This window comes from Vigna radiata, chromosome 6 (genome assembly GCF_000741045.1).
Source record: "Vigna radiata var. radiata cultivar VC1973A chromosome 6, Vradiata_ver6, whole genome shotgun sequence".
Taxonomy (NCBI): Eukaryota; Viridiplantae; Streptophyta; class Magnoliopsida; order Fabales; family Fabaceae; genus Vigna; species Vigna radiata.
In genome coordinates this window covers 7,154,301-7,163,763 of record NC_028356.1, presented here as the reverse complement: position 1 = coordinate 7,163,763, position 9,463 = coordinate 7,154,301, and the positions used below count along the sequence as shown (strand labels likewise).

The 9,463-nt window shown below is 34.7% G+C and overlaps 1 protein-coding gene across 1 annotated transcript; it reads left to right on the top strand.

The window, feature by feature from the left end:
- The first annotated feature begins 7,008 nt into the window (after positions 1-7,008).
- Positions 7,009-8,812, top strand: LOC106763058 (aspartic proteinase PCS1-like). Its single transcript, XM_014647224.2, has one exon. The coding sequence runs from the start codon at positions 7,142-7,144 to the stop codon at positions 8,429-8,431; it is 1,290 nt and encodes a 429-aa protein (XP_014502710.1). The 5' UTR covers positions 7,009-7,141; the 3' UTR covers positions 8,432-8,812.
- Positions 8,813-9,463: the final 651 nt, after the last annotated feature.

Here is a 9,463-nt window from a genome sequence, read left to right as displayed (position 1 = left end):
AAAAAGATAATAAATGCAACAAAGAAAAATGATAAATATCAAAAGACGTATTCTCATGAGATAAAAGTAATAATCATATAAAATATTAAACAATTACAAATAAGTAAAATTTGGTGACAAACAAAACATCTATTAATTTTACAAACATTAATAAAATAAAGTTGATAGATTAAAAAAATATCTTTAAAAATTAAAAAAAAAATTGACGTTTAAATATATTTCAAATATCTCTATGTTTCATACACTAATAAAGATTATAATGCATCACTTGAATAAAATGGCATGGTAAACAAAATAAACTAGTAATAATTCAAATTTGATAAATATTTTATCTTTTGAACTTCAATTTATATTGGATGATGATAAATAACATTCATGACAATAATATTAAATTATTATATTATATATTTTTATAAAATTATGTGACAAACTTACACTTATGAGGATGATTTAGAGAATAAAACTGATTATAAAAAAAATCATCAAAGTAGTATTTTACATGATAAATAAACTATAAATAAAAATATTAAAAAAAGTAAAAATAATCATATATGTTTTCTATAAACAATTTGATACAACGAGATCAAACAAGGAGAAAAATATTATATAACTAAAAATATGATAAGATGGAGTACCCTGAAGATTTAATCAAATTTTTTAGATATCAAACAAGTCAAACCATTAAGAGATAATTAAAATTGTTTTAATAATACAAAAGTTCTTTAAGTGACACTATAGTAAAAACAAACACTACTTATGGATAATTATTAACAGTCTAGGATATGTTGGTAAACATGATTTACCGACAGACTGTACTGATTCTTTTATTAGCGGATATATTTATCAATAATGTAATAGTGATATAATTTACTAACGAATTTGAGGTCGTTGATAATGTCTTCGATGAAATAAGATCGAAATTTGGGGTGTTGTTTCTCCAAATTAGATTTCACTTAGCAAACTCTAACCTTCCCTCTTCTCGACGATTTCCAGTGTCTTTTCATTGTCAACCAACGCTATTCCTTTTCCTTTCTTCGCAACCCTATTTGTATTTGTCTTTTTCTCTTCCAACATCGTTCTGCAAAACGTGTCCATTCACAATGGTAAAAGATGGTTTCTTCGTTCATAGAGATTGTTTCCCTCTTTCGATCAATGGCATTCGCTGAGAATGAAGAAGATAAAAGTTTTATCTTATAGTAGATAAAGAATATAAGATTTTTTATCTTACAATATATAAAGGAAAGCATAATCAAAATTATAATAAGAAAGAAATTACATTTGAGAAGTGAGTGAATGTTTTGAAACAAACCAAACAATTAAAAAAAATGTGTAAAAAAAAGTTTGATTTATTCTACAAAATTTACTCACCGCTCAAATATATTTTTTCTCTTGTTATAATCTTGGTTATACATCTTTTTCTTTTATATAATTATTTTTAAAAAATATATAATATCACTAGTGCAAAAACGCTGTTTAACGTCACCCATTAGACGTCGATTCCGTGAAAATCCGATGTCTATTACTGCACGGTGGCATTATCGTAAATAAATTAGAAAACTAGACGTCAGTTTCGATGTCCAGCGACGTCTATGACATCATAGACGTCGCACCTGCCGCAAACTGACGTCCAATTGCCTGAGGTATGTGATAAAATAGTCCATTGACGTCGGTGTTCACGGGGACCGACATCTACTAGGCTGCAATTAATGTTGCCCATCAAATTCCCAGGAGCTTAGATGTCGGCTAGAAAGGGCACCGACGTCTACGTCACTGACAGGAAATCAAACATCAACCGGTTCAGCTTTAGACGTCGAATAGACGTCGGATCCCATGAAAAAGCGACGTCGACTGGGCTACAATTAATGTTGTTCACCTAATTCCCCAGGCAATTAGACGTCACGTAGTCAAACGCTGACGTCTAAGGCCTGTCTGAAAGGTGGGAAGACAAAAATTCTTCAATGTAGACGTCAGTTCTGAGGGACACCAACGTCTAAGTTCCTGTATTTTCACCAAAATCGAGGGTTTTAGACGTCGGCTGTGAGGGGCACCGACGTGAACTACCCTGACAGGAAACCAAAACGTCAATCTTTTCAGCTTCATAGACGTCGGATCCCCTGAAACACCGACGTCTATAGATGTCAGTTTCGGGAACAACCGACGCCCCATTTCATTTTAAATAGACCGCAGACTCTTCACACCATTCAGTTTCTGATCTCGTCTTCATCTCTTCTCCTTTTTCTCTGCTTCTCCTCTTCTTTTACTCGCTTGCGCACCTCTACTTTTTATCTCTTGTGGCATTGCATTGTCGTTTCTCAATATGTTATTGTCTTCGTCCTTGCCCTTTTCTTTCTTGCATCCCAGGTGCGTCGTTTTTTTTTATGCTTTACCGTTTAAACTTTCTTTAGTTTTTTATCGATTATCTTGTCGTTCAACTGATTAAAATTTGCTTTTTTTGTGTTGTGTTTTAGTGCAGTTTTGATCTTTTCTTTGGGTAACATAGTGTAACATTCTCCCTTTGCTTGCTTCCTGGCGATCTTTTGAGTTTTCTATGGCTTCCGACCCAAAATGAAACTTGGGTCCTTGTCTAGTTCTCGTATCACCGTAATTTTTTTTCTTTGCGATTGAATAATGGGAAGTAGTCATGGACCCAGGTTCAGTTTTGGGTTGAATGTCATAGAAGATTCAAAAGACGCAAGCTTTTTTTGTGGGGAAACTAGCGAGAAGAGAGTGTTACATAATGCTACCGAAAGTCTGGATCAAAACTGTACTAAAACACAACGCCCTTGTTAGACGTCAGTTAGTGCATGGTTCGACGTCTATAAGAACATAGACGCCGGTTAGTGTAATTTACAACCTCTATATATTCATGTTGACGTCGGTTTAGGAATAGACGGACGTCTATATAGAGTAAATAGACGTTGGTTTGAGTATAAGCAGACGTCTATATAGACGTCGGTGGATATCGTTAACTGACATGTATATAGACGTCAGTTGGATGAATTCCGACGTCACATAGACGTCACCCGTATAGACGTCGGTTGGGAAAGTGACTTTAAAAGCCCAAATTAATTGACGTTAAACAACGTTTTTGCACTAGTATATATATATATATATATATATATATAATTAATTAATTACTTAATAAATTATACAATTTTAATAATTTAAATAGGTATGTAATGAGGGATAATATACATATTCGTATTCAGTTTTATCTTTATACAGTTGAAAAATATAGAATATTATAAGTACTAATAGCCTAAATCCCCATCTAACTTAACCAAATTCACACAATAATCAAAAACCGAATTTATTTCTGATCCTGAATTTCAATCCGTTTGATTTCATTTTGTAACATTGATCTAAATATAGTACTTTAGAAAAGTTATTATCACACAACATTGAGTCTTGTCATTAAATTGCTTCACTGAGGTACAAGTTACAATAAAATAATATAATAAATGAGAAAAATTTTACAATTTATTTTATAATTAAAAAAAGAAAACTTATCATTAAGTCGACCAAAAAGTTGTATGAATTATAAAAGTAAACGAATCAGTATTTCATATGATGTTGCTCATTTAACAGTTGTAATTATAAATAATGAATTAAACTTATATTTGCATGATATATATACTCTAAATCGTTATCACGGGTGCTAGTTTTTTTACTACTTGCATGATATACTGACACTTTTTAATTTAACGCAATTATATATAACTATGATAGTACAAGCTCAACAATATTTATTTAGTTTAATTTATTAAAGTAAACCTAAGTTAAATCCAAAAGGCATATTCTGGACCAACCAAAGTTATTGCCCTCTACAATTTAACAAATAATTTTTAACTATAATATTTTCTACACCTAGTATTTTCCTTAATAATATATTTCCAAGGCATGGTATTCTCCCATAGTGTTATAGTTAACTTTTCTTTTTTTTTTTATAAGCGTGTTATAGTTAATGTATTTGGACACATACAGAGAATATTACAAAATTTTTTAGTATGCTTAATTTTTATTCATTTTAGTTCTGGTGTTAAAAGTCACACATCGACTAGAGATAAAGTTAATTTATAATATATAAGTGAGGTGCAAACCTTATCTTACAAGTCAATTTATTGGAGTTGAGTTGGATCTTGAACCCACTTTCTAATATGGTATCAGAGTCCTGATTAAAGCATATCTTATTAGCACGTTCTAAGTAGGCATTTCTGTGTTTTTCCGTTGTCGGACTGTTATTGGACCATCCAATTTCTACTATCACGCACGATTCTCTTTCTAAGAAAATAATAATATAATATTTTTAATTTTCAATTTCTAAAAAAAAAAATCTTCCTATCAAACACAAATACATATTCTTTTCTAGATTTTTAGTTGTTCCTTATGTGTTTTTAAGATACATTAATTTTAATATTATTTTAAAAATATATTTTAAAAAATTAATGTATTTTAAAAACAGAAAATTGACCAAAATTCAATAGAGAATTTAGATCCATCAAACATTTCTTCTAACTTACTAATCTGGCAATCGTTTAATCCAACACTGTGATATATCTCTTTCTTGAAGCATCGAATAAGAAAAAAAGCAAGAAAACTTGTACTTGAAACCTCACCTAAAAATCCAAAATGAATAACATGTTTATTATTTTTTTTTTCCTTATATAATAGACAAAGCAAAAAAAACTGGTACTATATATGTCTGAGTGATTAAAATATGTATTAATTAATTGTTTTACATATCTCGTGATTAGTTTACCACTTTATACCGTAATCAATCCGTGAACTATACACGGATTTAACTTTATCACGTTCTTTACCTTGACTTTCTACCTTTTTAATTTCTTTTGTCTCCTCATTTGTTTTTGTTTTGTCTGTTTATTTGATCTTAGAAAGGACATTTTTTGAAAGGAGAAAAAGTTGCCATGGCTTCTCTAAAAGTCACTCACACATTTGTATTGTATATATATCAAACATATAGCACAATTTGAAGAGTAAACATTATTATAAAAGCTAAAAAAGTACAATAAGTTTATGAAATCATATTAAATAAAATGAAATAATTAAAAATATTTTAATTGCATTTTTTTTTAATTTTAACTATTACGTGTCTTTATTTTATGCATTTAAAGACTAAAATGGTGGTGTAAGAGTTTCTTTCAACAACTCTCATTTATGAGCATTTATGAACAATTAATTTTAATTTTTTTCTTAAAAAATAAATTTGTATCTTTAAGTCATTTATAATCAAGTAGCTTCTCCCCATGTTTGGTCGTGACTACTAAGATAAAGTGTTTGTCTATTTATAAAAGCTACAACATATCGCATCACTCTATGATTTCTTTAGACCATTGTTATCTTAACACTAGATAAATTAACTCACTCGAGTTGGATAAATAAATGTTCATGTGTCATCTCATTAAATAAACAATTAATCAATGAACTTGTGTATTTCATTAAGTGTATGTTGTTGCAGGTATGAACCAGCACAGTTTGACTGATACAATTATCCATAAATTAAAATACATATAGAGAACAACCAAAATTGTTAGATTTAGTTGAAGTGTCGAGTTTCCAATATTAAAAGAATATTTGGAGGTGGTTTTCAACTCTATGGGTTCACCTACATAACAAGACACAAATGGTTGGTGCTGTTGGCTTCTGCATGTTGTGTTATGTTGCCTACTTCAACTTGTTATCTGCTCCAGCTGTGGTTGACTGCAACATCTCTCTGCTCCAAATCACTTTCCTTCCAACTCATATTAGAATCTTACCATTTCTCATTTTTGTTATGGATAATGATACTTAAAACAATATTTTTTTATAATATTTAAACATTATTTACGTGTTATTTTGTAATTGATCTAAAATTATTTCACAATAAATAATAATAATCATAAATATCACTGTTGACCAATCTCAAAATAACATATAAATGATATTCAAATGTTGTCTAAAAATATTGTCTAAATATCATTATCCTTTCTGCTATTTCACAACATTACGAGTCTTTATTTTCTTCCTTTTCCACACAAAAATTGCTAGAAAACATTCACCTTTTTAAGCAATTTCTGTACCAATCCGACCATTTCCTAACAGATAAACGATTTTTTGTTCTTTCTTTTGATGTTTTTGCCAAACGAAAGCATTGCACAATTTACGATGAGCCATCACTTCTCCTCGGACCCATCAGAAAGACTAACTCAATGATACAAAGTTGACTGGTTGAGTGGAATTTACAACATGGATTTTGAAAGGGTCGCATAATATGGGAGACCCGATAGGAAGAGAAGAATATATAGTAAGCATGATTAGATAGCCCCACGATTAATTTTAATATATGTCATTAAATGAATAAAACAAATGAATGGCATGATTAGATAGCATCTTCCAGAGAACGAAATAAAGTAACTGATGATGTATTGGTTAATGTAATGGAATAGTATCTCTCGCATAATTTCTATCTAGTTTTTGAATTTTAGCAGGACTTTGTACACTATATATATCATCATTATCATTACACAAGTAATGGATGGTTTTGTTGGCAATGGTGTGTTACATGCGTACACATGTCAGAATTTCATTGATAAACAAGTGTGATGAAATAAAGAAACGAAACGATCGTAGGCATTGAGGTAGGAACAGGACAAATACTATTCCACAAAAGAAAAAAAATAATATCTGAATTGAACTCAACCCTTGGTCCACATTCAAAAAGAGGTGACTGGAGAGGAAGAGAAATGGAACATGGATTCGACCAAATTTAATTGGGTATTATGATCATACATATAGGATGTGAAACACGCATCAACCTGTTTTTGTTAAAGTATCATAATATGATAATATTCACCCACTCAACCAAAGAAAACGCGTCCTCACCTAGGGGCTGCACTTCCCACTTTTGCCGTCCAATTCTTTCTTTCCGACACCATAAATTCTATTTATATTTTGTTCTTTTGCAAAAAAAATGTACCATTAATGACGTAAAGCACAAATAAAAGCATGGTAGTATAAAAATTGTATAAACAATACAACATATAACCAATTAATGTTTTTTTTAAGGCTTTGCCTGTATAAATAAAACCCCAGTCATCACTCTCACTCTCCTAACTCTGCACTCTCCATCGTGAAACCGAAAACCATGGCTCTGTGTTCCCCTGTTTCACTCTTTTCACTTCTCTTTGCGTTGTTGTTGTTGTTTTCCGCTTCCTCCTTCGCCAAACATGATTCGGTCTCCTTCTCTTTTCCTCTCAGGTCGCTTCCCCTCTCCGCAGGGAAGCCTCTAAAGACGAACCCAAAACTCAGAAGCCTTTCCTCGGCCTCGTACAACGTAAAATGGCCGTTCAAGTATTCGATGGCTCTGGTGGTAAGTCTCCCCATAGGGACACCTCCGCAGCATCAGCAAATGGTTTTGGACACCGGAAGCCAACTCTCGTGGATTCAGTGCCACAACAAAACTCCCCCAACGGCGTCCTTTGACCCTTCTCTCTCCTCCTCTTTCTACGTCATCCCCTGCACCCACCCTCTCTGCAAACCCCGCGTCCCCGATTTTACTCTCCCAACAACATGCGACCAGAACCGCCTCTGCCACTACTCCTACTTCTACGCCGATGGCACCTACGCCGAGGGCAACCTCGTCCGAGAAAAACTAACCTTCTCCCCTTCCCAAACAACCCCTCCACTTACCCTCGGCTGCGCCACCGAGTCCCGCGACGCCGGCGGCATTCTCGGAATGAACCTCGGCCGCCTTTCCTTTCCCTCGCAGGCCAAAATAACCAAATTCTCGTACTGCGTCCCCACCCGACAATCCCGATCCGGGAACCTTCCAACTGGGTCGTTCTACCTCGGCAACAATCCCAACTCCGGGCGCTTCCGTTACGTCAGCATGTTGACGTTTAGTCAAAGTCAACGCATGCCGAATTTGGACCCGCTGGCCTACACCGTCCCCATGCAGGGAATTAGAATTGGTGGCAAGAGGCTAAATATCAATCCTTCCGTTTTCCGCCCTGACGCCGGCGGGTCGGGGCAGACGATGATCGACTCCGGATCCGAATTCACCTTCTTAGTCGACGAGGCTTACGACAGGGTGCGCGAGGAGGTGGTTAGAGTTGTGGGGCCAAGGATTAAGAAGGGGTACGTGTACGGCGGAGTCGCGGACATGTGTTTTGACGGTTCTGCGAGGGAGTCAATCGGACGGGTGATAGGGGACGTGGTGTTGGAATTCGAGAAAGGCGTGGAGATAGTGGTTCCAAAGGAGAGGGTGCTGGCTGACGTGGGCGGTGGGGTCCACTGCGTGGGAATTGGCAGGTCGGAGAGATTAGGTGCAGCCAGCAACATCATAGGGAACATCCATCAGCAGAATCTGTGGGTGGAGTTCGACCTGGCGAATCACAGAGTCGGGTTCGGTGAGGCGGATTGTAGCAGATCGTAGGAGTAAAGATTAGAATGCGTGGTGGTGCATGCGGTTACGATGAGTAGGGTGTAAGGAAGTGTTACTGTATAGATTAGATGGATGAGTGACGTTGGGATTTGGAGGTGTCTAAGAAGGGAAGAAAAAGAGGTGTTTGTTGTGAGGTCTAAGAGGCGTAAACGTCAACGTTTTGGACGCATGCATGCGGGGGAGGCGAAAGAAAGAGGCATTGCCCTGTGTCATATTTAAGTCGTGCGTGTTTATTAATCTGACGGGGACTCATAGTGTATAGATAACGATTAGAGTGCATCCATCAATAATGCAGCTTGTGTGTATAGTTTCTGTATGTAATTAAGATAAGCTTCAATCATATACAAAATAAGATCATGCTCTCTTATTTAATTAATAATTATCTCTACTTAATTTCTAAATCAAAAATATAATGAACACGGTTGGTGAGTAGGAAATTAGGGTTCGTGTAGGGGATCCTTATCGGTGACACTAGATGACGATTGAATAAGACTCAACTGATTGAAGAGGGCACTTAAACTTTATATGAATAGACTATTTAACAAAGAAGTACCACAAGTAAAGAGTGAAGAATAGGTAAAAAGAGGAATTAAAATATGCCAAAAACGGAAGAAGGAAAATTAGAGGGTTGTGTTGTGCAAAAGGGAACAAAGTCAAGAGTGACGGTAGTTGTTGTGGTCGTGGCAAGTGGCCACAGATTTTACGAGGATGCAAGGTGGGGTCTTCAAAGACTGACACCTCAGATGCTCAGACCGCCCAAAACACGAACTGCTTCCACATAATTCCCGACAGTCACATCATTCACATGATTACATAAACCTTGTGTCGTTTTGTTAAGGATAAAATCTGTTTCCACCATTTTCTTTTTTGCTTTTAACTAATCTCCACGTCGCTTTTCTCCATACTTCTAAATTACTTTGCCTCCAATCAAAGTATATTTTCTTTTGCAAATCTTACCAGCCAAGGGATAAAGTTATCCCTTTCTCTTCGATTATATCTTACACAACTCAATGCTGTCATAGA

What these genes read in the sequence shown, in the direction of transcription:
- LOC106763058 (XM_014647224.2), top strand. Translation starts at nt 7,142, where the DNA reads ATGGCTCTGTGTTCCCCTGTTTCACTCTTTTCACTTCTCTTTGCGTTG.